Source organism: Syngnathus leptorhynchus, chromosome 10 (assembly GCF_054491065.1).
Source record: "Syngnathus leptorhynchus isolate UIUO chromosome 10, UIUO_Slep, whole genome shotgun sequence".
In the NCBI taxonomy this organism is placed as follows: Eukaryota; Metazoa; Chordata; class Actinopteri; order Syngnathiformes; family Syngnathidae; genus Syngnathus; species Syngnathus leptorhynchus.
The window spans coordinates 7,083,560-7,102,141 of NC_141204.1; the positions used below are offsets into that span (position 1 = coordinate 7,083,560).

At 40.8% G+C, this 18,582-nt stretch overlaps 3 protein-coding genes across 5 annotated transcripts; 2 read left to right on the forward strand and 1 right to left on the reverse strand.

Annotated features, from left to right (window-relative positions):
- Nucleotides 1-176: 176 nt before the first annotated feature.
- eloal (elongin A, like) lies at nucleotides 177-5,581 on the reverse strand. Of its 3 annotated transcripts, none has more exons than XM_085922284.1 (11): nucleotides 5,423-5,581; nucleotides 3,937-3,993; nucleotides 3,752-3,864; nucleotides 2,863-3,658; nucleotides 2,694-2,793; nucleotides 2,444-2,611; nucleotides 2,245-2,342; nucleotides 1,760-1,940; nucleotides 1,472-1,586; nucleotides 752-876; nucleotides 177-563 (listed from the first exon to the last, which is right to left on the reverse strand). In XM_085922284.1, the coding sequence occupies exons 1-11, from the start codon at nucleotides 5,498-5,500 to the stop codon at nucleotides 502-504; spliced, it is 1,893 nt and encodes a 630-aa protein (XP_085778410.1). In that variant the 5' UTR covers nucleotides 5,501-5,581; the 3' UTR covers nucleotides 177-501. The 3 variants fall into 3 exon arrangements, 1 of the variants encoding a protein (XP_085778410.1); XR_015067422.1 differs by lacking the exon at nucleotides 177-563 and adding an exon at nucleotides 1,179-1,243; XR_015067421.1 differs by lacking the exon at nucleotides 177-563 and adding an exon at nucleotides 1,179-1,337.
- Nucleotides 5,582-5,617: 36 nt separating this feature from the next.
- On the forward strand, nucleotides 5,618-9,785 carry klhl31 (kelch-like family member 31). Its single transcript, XM_085922283.1, has 3 exons — nucleotides 5,618-6,319; nucleotides 6,956-8,158; nucleotides 8,247-9,785. Exons 1-3 carry the CDS (start codon nucleotides 6,072-6,074, stop codon nucleotides 8,980-8,982), a joined length of 2,187 nt encoding a protein of 728 aa, XP_085778409.1. The 5' UTR covers nucleotides 5,618-6,071; the 3' UTR covers nucleotides 8,983-9,785.
- Nucleotides 9,786-11,239: 1,454 nt separating this feature from the next.
- Nucleotides 11,240-18,473, forward strand: gclc (glutamate-cysteine ligase, catalytic subunit). Its single transcript, XM_085923067.1, has 16 exons — nucleotides 11,240-11,830; nucleotides 12,230-12,342; nucleotides 13,823-14,005; nucleotides 14,233-14,346; nucleotides 14,523-14,581; nucleotides 14,653-14,789; nucleotides 14,920-14,994; nucleotides 15,521-15,637; nucleotides 15,774-15,912; nucleotides 15,982-16,094; nucleotides 16,179-16,271; nucleotides 16,345-16,449; nucleotides 16,535-16,616; nucleotides 16,689-16,795; nucleotides 16,942-17,062; nucleotides 17,244-18,473. Exons 1-16 carry the CDS (start codon nucleotides 11,681-11,683, stop codon nucleotides 17,423-17,425), a joined length of 1,890 nt encoding a protein of 629 aa, XP_085779193.1. The 5' UTR covers nucleotides 11,240-11,680; the 3' UTR covers nucleotides 17,426-18,473.
- The last annotated feature ends 109 nt before the right edge of the window (nucleotides 18,474-18,582 follow it).

Below are 18,582 nucleotides of genomic sequence, written 5' to 3' on the forward strand. Positions count from 1 at the left end.
CAATTTTCTCAACATAGGCCAAATGCATGCACCCACAATCAATGTGTTTAAAGTGAGAACCAGAAAAAGACAAGAGTCCAAGATTTGCAAAGTTCTATTTTTTTCTAAAACAATGCCATGATTGTCTGTTGAAACCAGGCATGGCGCTACACTCGGGCGAGGCAGGTCTATAGCCCTGTCAGAAATCTTGTTTAAATGCATTTAATTGAAATACAGTATTTAAAAGTATGAGGGTCTGTTGTGCACTTAACTGTAGAGAAACAATTTCCCCAAACTCCACTAGAGGGAGCCACACCCTTTTGGGTGATTCGGAGATTTATAACTCCCCCCCCCATTGACCAGTTTTGCTTTTTATGACTGTTTATTATTCAATCGTGGGGAAAATTAACATTTCCAAAGAAATATAGTACTCAGTTGGATTCTTTGACACAGTAATCCAAATTGAACAGTGTCAATGACCCTGACACAACACAAAGTGCAAGATCATTCAAGTGCCTGCAGTTATCGTCGACCCAGCTGCTTCTTGAAGGCCTTTAAGGACTTTGCCATCATTGGCGCTACCCCTGTGTTGACAAACATGACAAAAGATTATGCAAGCTGCAATAAAATGGGCAGAGTCCGCTGTATGGCCTACTAACTCGTTAAAACATCCTTATTTATAGAGGCTGACCATGCAATAAAATGACTGGGTTCTTTTTGAGAAGTTGCAACAAATCAACAATATTCCATCAAAATACTCATAGGAGCTCACTTGTTTTCTTGCGAGGGTCTTGTGCGCCGCTTGACCCGGAGGTGATGGTGCTGCAACTGCTGCTGCTACTGTTGTTCTTTGTGGGTTCATTGCTCAGTCTTGATCTGCTGTCCTGGGACTTGACACTGTATATAAAACACAAGTTGGCAGAAATATTGTACTTTTTAAGTACTTAAATTTTAAGCCAATTTAAAGCATGAGCCCGACCACTAAAGCCTGATAGCATAGTTGTCTAAGTCATATTATGATTCTTTTTATTGCTTTGCTAACAGTGGATTTGTGTCTGAACCAATTATGCTGTTATGCTACATGACAAGAGTTGCTTAAAACCACAAGAAAACCAGTCTCTTAAGCAAACTTGACATGTTTAAATAATCTAAGGACGTGTGTATGAAAAATGTGTGGCAAGTGTGTGGTAAGTGCTCACCTTCATTGTAACATGTTAAATGGAAGTCAGCACACACAGGCCACCATTCAAAGGCCTCTGATTAACTGCAAAAAAAGTTCTGAAGTTCTCGTAGGTTTTTCCTGACATTTTTTAAACTTCTGGTCTGCTTGGAGCGCATGGACTATTTATATCCACTTCCTGTCGAAGTGTAGCACAACACCCGTTTGTCTCAGCATTTACTCATATTTTTTACTTATGAGCTTTAAATTAGGCACCTTGAGCTCAGACATTACTATCAGTGTCTCAAATAATCTAGGAGAGTCAACACATACCTGCTCCTGGGTTGCTGAGGCTGCTGAACCGCAGTGCCGTGGATTTCTTGTTGGATACGCACGTCTCTCGGTGGCTTAGCAACAGTGTGAATAAATGCCATCTTCACTTGCCGGCCTGAACAGAGACGAGGGGAGTGCAAGTAAAAAAATAAAAATAAAAAAAATCAACAACGGTTTTCTGAAATGTCAACCCTGTGAATGTTAGGATTGACAAGAATTAAGGGTCTGATGAAAAGATTTCAAGCTTTGAATTTTATTTCTTTTTTTTTTTTTTAATCTTGTGCACACCTTTAGGTTTCTTGGAATGATCCGAAATGATTTTTTTGGCCAACTTCTGGAACTTTCTTTCCCGCTCCTCAGAAAGTCTGATGTGCATTTCTTTCCACGACTCGTACTGCTGAAGTTTGGCATCCTTGAAGTCCCTCTGGCAGTGTTTCCCCCACAGGTGATCTGTCACTCCGATGTATACCTGAAAACACAAAACGATAAAGATTCCACACTCCTACTTGAATGTAGAAATATTCTGTATATTTGAATCATTCACTATGTAGTCAGGAGGTCTGCTCATCGACGGCCCATTAAATGCAACTCGCTGTTTATGAGGTCAGAGTGTTAAGCTATTGTTCAACCAAAGTGACTAAGACATTGTGGCTTTTATTTCCTCTTGTGTGACAAGAGCAATAAAAGACTGCAGTTAGGAGATTTATGCAGACTACACAGAAGAGGCTTCGGCCGGCGTCTGGTTCCAAGGTCTATTCTAAAATTCTTCTTACCGGATTGCATTCCTCAATACGCAGCAACTGCTCCGACGTACACCTCTCCAATACCGGCTCAAGGATTTCAAACGGGACTCCGCCAGTTTCATAGAGCACTGACAAAAAGAGAAGGATATAAAAAAGCAACAGAACCTCAAAACATCTATCAAGAAAAATATGATTAAAATAATTGAAACATTTTTTAAGCCTCATTCACAGTTAATGTTGTTTTGCAGCGTGCGGATACACTGCTGGTACAAGCTCATCATCGTAGGGAGGAAAACCGTCTTGGCTCCAGAGTAGACCTGCATTTTTTTATTTAGCCGCTGGCCTGTGAAGAATGTAGAGTCCTCAGGTAGGTCTTCGAAATCAGGCTCCTTCTCAACTTAAAAACAAGCATCAAAAATGGAAGGTTTATATATTAGTTAAGGAGAATGCATCGGGGGTTTTTTGGGGACGTGCTATACCTATCTTCTCGAGGTATTCAAAACTGGAGGCTTTGTCACATTCCGGTAGAAAGGTAGGTATAGGAATGTGAAGAAGGTCCTTTGGAGATTCCAGAAACGTCTGAAATTCAAGTTGATCAAAGTTTAACCGGTTGTTCAAAAGCAAAATGTTTTACTTTTAGTGAAAGACCTTTTTGGGAGAAACGGGAATCCTCGGGGACTCGGTGGGTTTGACAGGAGGCAGCTCCTTTATGACAATATTGATCCTTTTAGATGTTTTCTTTCCTCTGGGGCGATCATGCTTCTTTGAGACCTCTTGATCGTAGTTCAAGTACGATTCGAAAGACATGGATGGCTGCTCCAGTTCACTCTCACTACTTTCTTGCTGTATTTTGGTCTTTTTGTTTGAGGGTTTTGAAACGTCATCATGTTCAGACTCATCTTTCCTTTCTTTCTGCCGTTTCTTCCTTTTCCTGTTTTGGTCATCTAAGCTACTTGGTGATATGTCCAGTCGAGCATTATTTAAATTAGGGGACTTTTCGGAGGGTTTGTCATGGGATGAGAAGGTTTCCAAACAGTCCCGTTGGGGTTTCTTTGATGGCTTTGACTTGTCTTTCTTTCTTTTCAAAGAAGAGCCCCCACAATCTAAGACACTTTTGTGTCTCACTTGTGCCAGACGGTCAGACCTGGATTTACAATGTCCATTTTTCTTGTGCTTGGAAACAGAATAATCACATTTGTCCTCCAGAAAAGCATTTTTTAAACTCAAGATGCCATTTTCCAATGTCTTTGGGTCTTCTTTGTCACTTGTTTTGCACTTGTTTTTGTTTTTAGCATCATGTATTTCCTCAGTATGACATTTTTCAGTCAACTTTTTTAAACCCTTGCAATTATTGTCGAACTCCTCTACTATATGGCCTCCATTTTTGAGGTGATTTTGGTCACTGATGAACAAATTGTCAGATATGTTTCCATCTTCTGGATCACTGCATTCAGGAGACAAATATATATATATATATATAACATAATGCATTTTGAATTGTATTTTGTTCAGTTGGGGGAGAAAAAATGCCACACACCTTGTTGACTTCTTGGGGATTAATTTCTTCCAACCTTTGACCAGTGACTTGGCTAATTCTCCAGCTTCTTTGTGCTTGCGAAATGAATTCACAGTTCTCCCAATTCCAGTTTCCTAATTCGTAAAGAGCAGTCACTAATGAATGGATGATGAAACCAAATTCACATCCAAACATTGGCCACTTACAGCAAGAACATCTACGGTGATGTCTAGATGGTTGAGCTTCTGTAAGATTTTGAGAACCTGAAATGAAATTTATAAACAAGTCAAATGCAGCTTAAACACTGAACCAGAAATATTTTGTTATTGAATACAAATGTTCACGCGTTAATCCAACACAAAACCTGACACACCAAATATGGCATTCTGGGTTTGGATTGCCACAGTTGCTGATTGTGCATTCAATGCTGAAGCTATGTATGGGAATCTGTCATGCTGTCTAACTCCCAGCTATAAATGGACAAGCCCTCCCTCTGGCCTTTAACATACATTATTTACATTTACACAAAGTGTGCGGCTTTAAGCTTAGCCTATTTACATAGTTTAATACCATCTACTTTCAATGTTTGAGTTGTAAAAAGGCCTGGAGATGTGGCGGTTGTCACAACTGATAGAAATGTTGGACAACAGTCATAAATTAACCAACTGGCAACTGGCGTAGCAATTTTTAGCAGCAAACCACCTCCCATTTATGTCGCCTGACACAACTAGTGAGGCAGCCACATGCATGGCATTGACTCAGCTCCTTACTATTCTTTATAGTAGACAATTTTATGTACTAAGAATTTTTTTTCTGCATTGGACAAAAGTACTTGTATCCGTTCAGATGGGTTATTGAGACAATGTCATGAGTGTTTATGGTCAAATGCATTTTTTTATGACTGAGTCTTTGACAGTCATTTCATTTTGAGACCTTGATGACTAATGAGTGGATTTTTGAAGATATTGAAATGAAAACAGAGATCCTCTTTTATTCTAGGTTAATATCACTTATAAATCTAATGTAAGGCATAATGCATAATGGTTACTTGTGGGTGACTGTTTCCAAGCAACTTCTCAAAAAATATTAATAACGATAATGTAAAATAGGTGCACCGCCTTGCCCTTATTAGTGATTTGACATTAAAAAATTACAAAAAAAATTGTGCACATAATAAAACTAGCCAAATGTTTAGAATCAACACTGTTTTGAAAAGGAGAGTGAATGCAAACAAGCTTTATTGTTACTTATTAGCCAAATAAATTAAAATAAGTCTTTTTTTTTTTTTTACATTTTCACCTGGTGGTGACTATATAGATTTTTATTTTGGAAACTGTTACCATATTTCAAATCAAACGTTTTCTATTATTTTAAATCAATATTGTGTGCACTTATTACTTCCGATTTTTTCTTATCCAATTTAAAAACATACATGCACAATATTATTTTTGTTATTCATTCATGCATGCCATAAATGCATCCATATTAACTGTTTATCACTCTGTGCTGAGTTAAACGTAATTTCTGGTGCAACAAATAATTTTTCCAACGTTACACGACGCTATGGCTGTGTAACCTGGTGACGGAGCGTCACCGAACTCATCACGATCAAGTGCTGATACAGTAATATATGAATGGTGCGTTTGATGCGGCCTACGTGTAGGAATATAGGAAGAATAAAACGTTCGCTACCGTAGCAGACTGTGGCGAGTCTGATAGCTGAAGTTTGAAGCGCAAGACTCTCTTCACCACGTCCGAGCTTCCTGCCATCCCTGTGCGGCATGTGTGAGCGTGCACACACACCTGAGGGATGGGTAACACTAATTATCAGTAACGGAAGCTGCAACGGCCACTTCAGTTTCCTGTGATAAAGTCCCCGTTACAGTCATATATGTGTGACGTCACATACGGCCAAGTTGTTATTATGATGTCATTGTAACACTTGATGCATGTGGAATTTGGAATGTGTCTTAAGGAAATTTGGAATGTTCAATATATTGAATGATGAATATATGATAGTATACGCACACGATATATATTTTTGTCACAAATGGTTTTAATCCATTCTTGTGATCCTTTCTGTACAGCTATAAATTACAGCCACTTGATTTATCCTACTCACCAACTGCTGAATGAATGGGGATCATCATTTTGGTTTTGTTTTCCGCTGAGGGTCAAGGAACCCAAAATTGACAATAACCTTCTGTCCACCTTCTCTAAACTAAAACTACTGAATTATTATGCACCACTCCAACCAATGTCTAGCTGTTAAGGGTTTCAGCGCTTTTTATACAGTTCATTCAATGTATCCCACAATGCATCTAAATAAGATGGACAATGGATGATGCATTGTGTCGATACAGACAAACGTTATAGGTTAACGTTTGGGGTTTTGGAGGTGGGTAGTTCATGCCTACCCCCTGCCACACGTATTTCACAATGTGTGATTGACATCCACTCCCCAAGAGGAGGAGTTAGTGAGGATTTCTCTTCCAGTGTGGGTGACTGCTGGTCTCTCTCTCCTGCTCCAGTAAGTGGAGGCACAAGTTCCCTATTCCCCCCCCCCCCAGCCTCAACTTCATTCTTCAGGTATTTGGGATTTATTTTCAAATTTGTAAAGTTCATGCTTGTCATGTTTAATGTATATTATAACTTGGTGAATGGTGATATGGTGAAAAACATATTGCTTACCCTTTTCTTTGCGCTTCGGTGGTCAAATGCCATGCCTGAAGTTGTCGAACCACTTCATATGTGTATTTTTCTTATCGTGACATGCTGACAGCATGCTTGGTGAACTGTGTTCATTGTTCTAAAGCGTTTTTTTCAAAATTGTGATGACTAAAAAGTAATTCAATACAAGTTACAACTTGTAGTAGTTACAATTCTATATTAAACCAAACTAGTTTGAGAGCACACAAGGTTGGCTGCTGATGTCTCAAAGTCTATAAAAGGAACATCTGCGGTGAGCTGTTTCCAGTGTGTGCTATTCCTGGACATACGACTGATAAAATGTGACAGATGCAACGAGGGCTGTTTCAAAAGCGTCAGTCCCCACTAGTGCCTAAAGATACTTTTCCAAGGAGCGACTTAAGTATTTTACCATGTTCACTTTGAAACTGGGCCAGAGAGATAATGGTCAGTGATAATTTGCTTTTGGTTATTCAAATTTAAAGCATAAACATTGTTTTGTCCAAATGTGACAAGTTGTGTTTATATTTTCAAAAGGTCTGGGTTGTACTCTGCTACCTCAGCCATGGCCCCCAAAAAGAACAAGACGAGCAAGAAGAATAAAGGAGACATCAATGAGATGACAATCATGGTTGAGGACAGCCCTGTCAATAAGATCAACGGGCTGAACACACTTTTGGAGGGTGGCAATGGCTTCAGCTGCATTTCAACCGAGGTTACAGATTCTGTGTATGCCCCCAACCTTCTGGAGGGTCTGAGCACCATGAGGAACGACAATTTCCTCTGCGATTTAACGGTTTCCACCAAGTCAAAGTCCTTCGATGTCCATAAGGTTGTCATGGCCTCTTGCAGTGAGTACATACGCAACATCTTGAAAAAGGATTCGACCCTGCAGAAGATCGACTTGAATGACCTCTCTCCAGTGGGTCTTGCCACAAGCATCACGTACGCGTACTCTGGAAAGCTCACCTTGTCGCTCTACAGCATCGGCAGCACCATCGCCGCGGCCATGCTCCTTCAGATCGGCACTTTAGTGAAGATGTGCAGTGACTTTCTCATGCAGGAGCTCAGCGTTGAGAACTGCATGTATGTTGCCAACATCGCAGATGCCTACGCTCTCAAAGAAACCAAGGCGGCGGCGCAGAAGTACATGCGAGAAAACTTCATCGAGTTCTCAGAGATGGATCAGTTCCTGAAGCTCACCTACGAGCAGATCAGCGACTTCCTCTCGGATGATTCCCTGCAGCTTCCCTCCGAGGTCACAGCCTTCCAGATCGCCATGAAGTGGTTGGACTTTGACGTGAAGAGGTTAAAGTACGCCGCCGATCTCTTAACTCACATTCGCTTCGGCACGATCTCCGCCCAAGACTTGGTTAACCACATCCAGAGTGTGCCGAGAATGATGCAAGACCATGAGTGTCACCGTCTCCTTGTGGATGCCATGAACTATCACCTGCTGCCATACCAACAGAATATCCTTCAGTCCCGTAGAACCAAGGTGCGCGGCGGCCTCAAGGTGATACTCACGATCGGAGGACGCCCCGCTTTGACGGAGAAATCACTCAGCAAGGACGTCCTCTACAGGGACACGGACAATGTGTGGAATCGGTTGACAGAAATGCCAGCAAAGAGCTTTAATCAGTGCGTGGCAATGATGGATGGCTTCCTATATGTGGCAGGGGGTGAGGACCAGAATGACGCACGGAACCAGGCTAAGCATGCTGTCAGTAACTTCTGCAGGTAAAGAAACAATCTCTTACGTATGTCACCATTTGTCACGGGGGTTTGTTTAGGCTTTGAAAGTATTAACCACCTTGACATTCTTAAGGTATGACCCCCGCTTCAACACCTGGATTCATCTCAACAACATGATTCAACGGCGCACCCACTTCAGTCTCAGCACCTTCAACGGCCTTTTGTTTGCTGTGGGCGGGCGTAACACCGACGGTGTTCAGGCATCGGTGGAGTGCTATGTGCCGTCCTCCAACCAGTGGCAGATGAAAGCCCCCATGGAGGTGCCCCGCTGCTGTCACGCCAGCTCAGTCATTCACGGAAAGATCCTCGTTTCAGGAGGTTACATCAACAATGCCTACTCCAGGGCCGTGTGCTCATATGACCCATCCACTGACTGCTGGCAAGATAAGAGCAGTCTGAGCTCACCTCGTGGTTGGCACTGCGCTGCCACGGTGGGAGATCGCGCCTATGTCATCGGTGGCAGTCAGCTCGGGGGTCGTGGGGAAAGGGTGGATGTTCTGCCGGTAGAGTGCTACAACCCTCACACCGGGCAGTGGAGCTACTGCGCTCCACTTCACACCGGCGTGAGCACGGCTGGCATTGCCGTTTTGAACAACAACGTATATGTCCTTGGGGGTTGGAATGAGGGTGAGAAGAAGTACAAGAAGTGCATTCAGGTGTACAACGCTGACATCAATGAATGGACCGAGGACGACGAGTTGCCAGAAGCTACGGTTGGCATCTCGTGCTGCGTCGTCACCATCCCCACTCGAAAAACAACACGAGAGTCTAGAGCCAGCTCAGTTTCATCTGCGCCAGTCAGTATATAAGCAGTAAAATCCTTACAACAATGTAGTTTACATGCTTCCTGGCCTCAGGTTGTCTGTTACGCAAGCCTTGGATCTCATAACTCCCTGTGGTGAGAGCACTTGAAAGGTTTTAATTGAGTCTTTAAAGTTAATAAAGGAGCAAATGAAGTGTTAACTGGATGGATGGTTATATTTGGCATCATTAGGTATTCATTACGTTTATGATGCAGACAAACTGGTCATAGCGATATCCATCACAATAGTTATTTTTTCAAAGGGGCCAATACAGATATTAGCATTTAATTTGCCTTCATTCTGTCACATATAAAGAATTTTTCACTGAAATTAAAGTTACAATGTGAAGAAATTTGTTGGTCTCTATTTACCCAACACCATGACAATCATACTGTACATGTGTTCACATCGCTAATATTTATTTCAAAAGATAATTTAGGGGGACTACTACTGTGATGTTCAGATACTCGAACAGCATAAGTAGTTGGAATTAATGTTGGAATGACGCCTACCAGGCGTAGGTGTTTGCGATGGAGTGTTTTAGCCAATTTCACAAACACTAACTAGTGGGGGGGGGGAGACCAGGCTCTCCTGGCAAATGTTGTAAGGATGAGGAATGAATCTCTTGAGGAAAATGTAAAAAGTATATCTGTGTATTGTAACTGGAGACAAATATTTTTGCCTGAGCTGTCTTGGGAGTTTTAAATATTTCCCTCATTGCTCATGATATTTTTGTTTTCTTTTTAAATTAAAGAAGTTCACAGAACTGTTGTCTTCATTTATTAAAATGGATATTTATTCAAACAGGATTCTTATTACTGGGGTTATCTACAAGTAGTTCTATCTACCCAACATTTCTGTTACTATGCTTTGGATCATAATCGACTGAGACCAATTTTTCAATATCACAGGTGTTTTTTTGGTCAAATTTAAATACGTAAACCCATCTGAGACATTTTTTAGTGTTACTGGTAGCTGCAAACTATCCCAACTGGCCTTCAGCCACAGGTAGACTCCACCCTAGACTGGTTGCCAGACATGTGGATGTATCAAAAATGCAGTTTTGCATGTTTGCAAACTTGTGATTGCTTTGCAAAAGATTGTTTACAATTCTTTGCTCTTTCATTGTCATGCTGATCAAAATAGATAACAATGATTCTCTTTAGAATTGTCTAAACCCCCCTCAATATTTTGCCATTCATCTTCACATATCATGACATGTAAAATTAACCAGTTTTCTGAAAAACATCTTATGTTTGAGGATATTTGAGTGCTCTGTCTTATCTTAAGAGTTTTACCTGAGCTTGCTTATTTTTAAGCCCCACCCCTTCCTCCTGAGAAAGCATTACTAATCATTTTCTCATGCTCTCTTCCATTTTCGAAAAGCATTAGCTAAGATTTTTCTTGAACATTTGTGGATTTTTACAAGAGTTCCTCTGAGCTTTGTTTTCAGCATGTCATGGCACGCTGAAACAAATGCTCTGTATGCTATATGGTACTGTATATGAGACCCTGGTCTAGTTCCTAAGTGCGTATGATTTGTTGACATAAAACTTAACCAGCTTTGCTTTATCCAGCTTCATTGAACAAGAAGTATATGTGCATTTAAAAAGAAGTGCAATACTTACCAAAGTTGAGCAAAAAACAAAAGTGTGTAGTAACAACAGTATGTTCTATTATTTATCGAACTATTTTCTATGCTGCCTCTTAATCCTATTTTGTCTGATTTTGGGTGGGAAGCTGGGTACAAACCGCATTGGTTGCCGCCTAATTGCAGGGCAATTCATTCTTTTCTTAAATAAACCACAGTGGTATTTGGGTCAGATGTTTTCTCAGCACTTTACAGATACAACACGCCTCTGATTATAATTTGCTGTGTCATGCTTTGTTTGCTTTGTCTTCCAAAGAGATTAAAACAGGCGTGAATAAAGGCAAAGGTTGCTAAGGGGAAAAAAATAATATTTATTTATTATTAATTATAGATTATCTTCCTAACACTGAAGAAACAAACCTGAAAATGTAAAAAAAAATCTTACTTTTTTAAAAGCAAAGCTCTTAATGGACATTTAGGACTCAGTTTAATATTCGTTTTTAATTAAAATCCTGAGACATTTCCAGTCTATAATAACAGCATAGTTTAATAATAGCTACCATTATGTTATTTTTATCATGATCATTTATTTATTTGACTTTTATTTGTATTACGTTTCAATATTATTTCGAGGGTAGCTTTTTTGAATAAATGCTGAGTCATAGTGACGCCATGGATGAGAGGGGGGGCGTCCATTAAGTACGACGCTGTTTAAGTGGGTTGGTTCCGTAACAACGGCAAAATTGGTTCAACCCACAAGACATAAGCAAGTGTATATTTAAAAACGAGCAGGCAAGTGAGAGTTCGCCACAAAGTGCTTTCGCCGAGCATCGTTGCATCTACAGCGTTTCTTTTGGCTAAGGAGATACTAGCAAGTAATGAGCAAGGGCCATTTTTTGCCTCTTCTGGGGGACAACTTTTAAATCCAAAAAAGGGTAATCTAATTTAACAACACTGTCCCGAATTAAGGATCATCCCGCCGGTTTAGGTTTCGAGTGTGCGACTCTATGCCATCTGGCCACAAGTTAGACTGACCAAGCTAGCTAGCACTCGGACTGAGTTAGCCGAAGAAGGCAAGCGGCCGTCATCTCACCCTCACCGAGTGTCTACGAGATGGGTTTACTGACTCAAGGCTCCCCGCTGAACTGGGAAAATACCAAGAAGTATGCGGATTACATCCGAGCACACGGCATAATTCAATTTCTCAACATTTACAACAATTTAAAGGACCGACAGAAGGATGTACTCAAATGGGGCGATGAGGTAAAACTCTTTATTTCATTTAGAGTACTGTTGATTTGGCTTCATTGTTTTGGGGACGTATTTTCGTGACGCACTCATGATTTAAACAGTAAGCCATGTGAGCAAAGCTATAAAAACTAACGGAGCGCTCAAATCAATAAAAGTATGCAAGCAGTCGTTGTCGTCACTAACTTTGATCCGTCATGTGGAATGTGATTTCAAACAATGTGGAATGTTGTTGTTATAGATGAAGCCCTCTTTGAGACAGAGGGATTACAAGTGGAGCTTGTTGAAAAGTCAAGGAAATTCACACACACACACATGAGTTATCATAGTTTGACTGGTGGAGTGAAAATATAAATGTGTTGTCATGCAGCATTGATGAGAATTTTCTGATTGATGGATTTTTATTATTTGTAGGTGGAATACATGTTGGTGGAACTGGATGACAAGGGTGAAAAGGTTCGACTGGTGTTGAACAGCGGTGACGTTTTGGATACCCTCCAAGGCCAAGGGGAAAAGATCAATCCCAAGTAAGTGACTGCAGCTCAAAAACAGGGTAAGGAAACTTTTGCCCTGCAGCCAAACTTATGACTGCTTGTGTTTCTCACTCCATTGATTGTTTGGCCATTTAGCTTTAGAAGATTTAAATATTTTCATAGTTTTCTTACAGTGGGCTTGTATGAGACTTTACACCTCATCAAAAGGGTAAATTAGGTTTTATAACCTGTTTTTGAGGAGATGCACACCGGTAGCAGCTCCTCAACTAGGCTCACTGATGTCACGCATGAAGGTTTAAATGCAAAGTTGTCTAAATTTTAAGGTATAGTTCTCCAGTGTTTATTGTCATGAAACAAGTGTAACACTAGCAATGTCACATATTTACATTCGTAGCTAATTGTTGTCACACCAGAGTGTTCGTACCATTCGAGGTCCAATCCTCAAACTTGCGAAAAGTAAATAGAATGCAGGTTTGAACAGTTTGAACATGTATAATGTGGCTGCCAGCTATGCACATTCATGAATGAGACATGCAAAACTGTTCAAGCCTGCTCATTCTTCCGGTTTTAGTGGGAGGATCAAACTGTTCTTTGTGTTGAACTCAATGGTCTTATTCTTCGCCTTAACATCTGTTCTATAGATTTTAGCGTGTTTTTTTTTGTATATGTAATCATAAATTCTTGCAGATTTGCGTGATGATTATTGTAAAGCTTAACATACCTCACGGTTGACATATGCTGCCCTTTTTGTGTGAGGCAACGTTTCAGTTATGTGAATGACAAAATACGCTTTGGATTTCTAATGTGGATGTTTAAAAGAAATAACTGTTATAACATCTTTCTATTAAAATACCTACTGAAAGGCTCTGTTGAGGCAAGGAAAAAAAATTGCATGATCTATGAAGCTCTAAAATAAATACATGTTTTCTTTAATATATTTTTAACATAAGACCACCAAATGACATTCCCTCTATACGGCGCTTTATTTTAGTCACATGCGTGACAAGCATACAGATCTAATCCACATGCAAAAATAGATTGTAGAGTCATACAGGCGAGGCAATGGCTATTGCTTGCTGAAGAACACCTCAACTAAAACGTCCTCAGGTATTGATTAGCATCTCTCCGATAACATTTCTTTGGTTTGTTGTGCAATTCCTCAAGGTAAATCCTTCTGCTTGGAAGGTGCTGCATCATTTGAACGGTTAAGCAATTCACTAAAAATCTAAAAAGATAATGTTCTCATGCTGAATTGACATCTGCTTGGCTTGTGCAAGCTTCCTCGTGCTGTGCTTGTCACGTTGCTCAAAATCTGTGCTGCCATCTTTAACTAAGTGAAACCTTGGTGGCAATGAAAATGGTACAACATTCCTCATTACTGCTCCTCTGGTACTCAAGTCCATTGCGTACGCTCGGTCCACCAAAAGTTTAGCTGATGTAAGCTAAAAATGGAGCGCTAATCATTTAAACGAAATGATATATGTATGTGTGTGTGTTTTCTCCCTTTGTGCAGCCACCCCACGCTTTGGAGGCCAGAGTATGGCAGTTACATGATAGAAGGAACTCCGGGGCAGCCATACGGTGGCACCATGTCGGAATTTAACACGGTGGAGAGCAACATGAGGAAGAGACGACGAGAGGCTTCTTCTGTCCTCAAACACAATGAAATTCTATGCACAATCACCTCATTCCCAAGGTGCAAACATACAAGACAGAGATTTTTCACGACTAGTATTTTGAACAAAAAATACACCCCAAAAACAATAATAGATCATTTTAAATAAACACCCATATATTCAGTATAGCAATTTTCTACTCGCCCATCCCTAATAACAGCAATATATAGTTGAAAACACAACACACAAAAAACATTCCAATGCTGACTATATTTCTTGCATTCATACATTTGTCATTGTTTATTAGGCTGGGTTGCCCTGGTTTCACGCAGCCTGAACATCCGCCTACGCTTGTTGAGAGTGGAGCGTCAAAGTCTCTCTATTTCCCTGATGAAGCGATTAACACACACCCAAGATTCAGGTAGGTACCAACTAACTAACTAACTAACTAACTAACTAACTAACTTTGTACTACCGTACTTTGGCTTACGAATGAGGAAATACATTTGTGATGTCAAGATACTACAAATGTTGAAATGTTGTTGTTTTTTTGCTTGGCAGTTGTGGATGACTGTTTGTGTGGCCTTACCTTTTCAGCACCCTCACCAGGAACATACGTCACAGACGAGGAGAGAAAGTCATAATCAATGTACCAAGTAAGTCTCAATGATGCTCTCGTGAATTCCTTCTTGATCCCAATCGTAAAGCCAACAAAATTGCGTTTTAGTATTCAAAGACAAGTGCACGCCGTCTCCATTTGTGGAGGACTTTCCCGGCGATGACGGGGAGTCGGCAAGGGCGGCACTGCCTGACCACATCTATATGGACGCCATGGGCTTCGGGATGGGCAACTGCTGTCTGCAGGTAAGCGAATCGCCGTCTCAAAGCACCTTTTATTTATTATCGTTCAAAGATAAAATGCCGCAATTTGGTCTGGAAGCGCCGGCTTTAATCCTGCCATAGATAAACTTTTAATTGGTTTATTAAATTACAGGTTACCTTCCAAGCTTGCAGCATCGACGAGGCAAGATATCTTTATGACCAACTCGCGACATTCTGCCCAATAGTGGTGAGTAGAGAGTAGTGAGTATACTTGTGTTTGTTCTTCTTGTCGCTCACCTTGATCTTAACAATAATGTACGTAACTTTTATGATGACTTGAGATTATTAGAGGGTGGTGTGCAATTTCAAGCAGCAATAAAATAGGAAATGTTGTAAATATCCAATTGTAATAAACTAGATAATATATCAGAGCTACGTGGGTTGGCGATTGGTGCACAAAATTAATGTTAGAAGTTTGACTTTGCAAAGATGTCATTTTAACAACTATTTATCATTTTGTTTCAAATTTGGATTTCATAACTAACAATATTTTTAGATTGATATACATTTGGAAAGATTTGATGACCACAAGATTTCTTAATGCACGCGATGAGGCTTTAAACTAAGTTTTAACATTTGAGACCAACAAATCATATGACTCAAATATTGGATTGTACTGTCGCTTTAAACAAATATCCCCACGGGGATCAACAATGCATTGCGGCTCTAATGATTTAAACGCTGCCCGTGTTATTATGACTGTGTGCATGCAGATGGCGTTGAGCGCGGCCTCCCCCTTCTACAGAGGCCACGTGTCAGACATCGATTGTCGCTGGGGGGTTATTTCTGCCTCAGTGGATGACAGGACACAGGAAGAACGTGGACTCAAGGTGAGCCACACAGACAACGCGCTGTCCACATATCGACGCTACGATGCTTTTTCATTATCAATGGCTCCATTGTTGATAGTTATAGCTAATGCGGGAGACGTTATCAGTTGTATGACTGCTTGTTTTTACACGACAGCCGTTAAAAGACAACAAATATAGAATCTTCAAGTCAAGATACGACTCCATCGACAGCTACTTGTCTAAATGCGGCGACAAGTATAACGACATTGACTTAACAATAGATGAGGACATCTACAATCAGCTGCTGGCTGCAGGTATGAAATGTACACATGTGGAGTAAACTGTCGTCTTGATGTAAAATGTAACTCCAAAACTCCTTGTAGGAATCGACAAGTTGCTAGCCCAGCACATTGCTCATCTTTTTATCCGAGATCCGCTGTGCGTCTATGAGGAGAAATTGAACCAGGATGATGAAAACGAGTCGGACCACTTTGAGGTGAAGCTTTAGTGCCTGCGTGGAAACGAGCGATTGTCTTCCGTTGTACTTGTGACATCAACTCTTCTTGGTGATATTTGACAGAACCTCCAGTCCACCAACTGGCAGACAATGAGGTTCAAACCACCACCTCCCAACTCTGACATTGGCTGGAGAGTTGAGTTCCGCCCAATGGAGGTAAGTAGTGCAGCTTCAGGTCTGATCTGTTTGAAATGAAGATCACTGAGACACATTTTATTTCTCTTCTCAGGTGCAGCTGACCGATTTTGAGAACGCTGCCTATGTTGTCTTTGTCGTCCTGCTCACCAGAGTCATCTTGTCCTACAAACTGGACTTCCTCATCCCTTTATCCAAGGTGAAGAGAAGTTTTAGTTGACAAAGTGCATTGAAGTTTTGCTTGCTCTTTATTTGTCCTCTCATGCAGACTTTTCTATCACCAGGTGGATGAAAACCTGAAAGTGGCACAGAAGAGGAACGCTGTGCAGGAGGGAATGTTCTACTTCCGAAAGGACATTTTCAAAGGTGACCAGCAAGGACGTTTGAGTTGTGTTCAGTCTGGCGGGGTCGCACAACAACACGTTTGTCTTCAAACAGGATGCAACCCAGGTTTGGACGGCGCCTCCTCGGCGCAAAACGGCTTGGACATGGATGGAACTAACGAGTATGCTCTAATGAGCATCAACACTATCATCAATGGGAAAGTAAGGGTTTTCTCCCACACACATTTGGGGGCGGGGCATCAATTTCCAGCTGCTTGGTGCCTATCCAATGGCACACACTGTATATTGGGGTGCTCAAATCACTGTTGTAGAATCCTGTGATTGTTGCTTTATTTTGGAATTACTAGGAGGGAGTTTTTCAAGGGCTCATCCCCATCCTCAATCGCTATCTGGAGAACATGGAGGTTGACGTGGAGACCAGGTGCACCATTTTGAATTACCTGAAGCTTATCAAGAAGCGCGCCTCAGGTACATTTTGCTGAACCACAAGGGGTTCACCAAGTTTTGATATTTTCCTATTAGAGATGCAAATGAAACTTTTCAAGATGATAGACATTTAAAAAAAAAAAAAATCTGCTTCATAAATACATTTTGCAACCGATGAAGCCAGTGTAAGACTACAAGCTTCACTCTCGATTTTGCTATCCAGGCGAGCTGATGACGATGGCCAAGTGGATGAGGGAGTTTGTGGCCAAGCATCCCGAGTACAAGCAGGACAGCGTCATCAGTGACAAGATCAACTATGACCTCTTTGTGAGGTGCAACAGGATTGCCAGGGGCCAAGAACAATGCCCGGAGCTCATTGGGAAACCTGTCAACAAGGTCAAGTGAAACACTTCGCCTGCTGTGGCAACATCCTTTAGACAACGACCAAATTATGTGGCTCAAGTTGAAATCGGTCAACTTTTTAAAATATGATGAAATATTGATTTTCAAAACAAAACAAAATCAAAGCAATCTTATGTACTGTACATAACCTGGATCTGATTTGTATGACGGGACACTATTTTAATAGGATTAAGACGTGGTTAAGGTTATGTCAGAAATGGCGTATTTATTTTTCTCTGGAAATCCCTTGAGTGATAATTTAAATGCAACAAAGAGTTGTACAGTAGTTTTTCCCCTTCTCTCTACTGTTAATACTGTACTGGTACAAACTTAACACAGCGAGCTGTGTGTTTGTGTGAGCTTTCTTTTACTTTGGGGACAAGCTTCGTTTGATTCTACCAAAATGTCCTGTCTTTACTCTGAAATGTAGCTACAGACATTCAAGTAGGGGCGGTATACGTGTTGCTGCTTCAAATAAATCTGTACGAAACATGTTGTTTTAGAGAGATTCCGTTTTCTTCACCGTAACAACCTGAGTGCCCGAATGTAATGTGAGTGGCCGTTATGATGAACGTTTAGAAAAGAAGCATTACAGTACAAGTCATTTAAATATTTTGATCTAATATGTCAAGCACTGGAGAAGAGGGCAATAAATGTGGGGGATGAAGGAGCAAATATTTTCCCCCTTTTGCATGAACCCCCTCAAAAGCTACAATTATAGTAACACTAATCGTAATCGATCTAACATGTTACATAAGTTCTGACAGAAAAAGCAGTGAATGCACCTTATTAATTTCCCCTTTTCGATAATGCAGAGCCTTTTTAATCCACGAGATGGTAGCAGTGAGCTAAAGACCAAACCCAACCAAAGCCTCTGCACATTGATGTCCTTGTTCCTTGTTTCTTGTTCATGTTTATTTTGGCCAATATATCAATTTCTCACCCTGCCCACCTAGTGGGGCATGTGGCATAAAGGGGGCAAATAAATGAACATTTCCAAATGATGACACCTTATATTTCTTATACTATTAAATATGACTTTTGAACTGAATTGCAACTGTGCGAGATGAAACTCCTTGCATTTTGTGCCGTAATGTGACATCACATGTCTTCTTTTAGAGAGTGCGAAAGAGTCAGAGAGAAGAAAGAGTCAGAGAGAA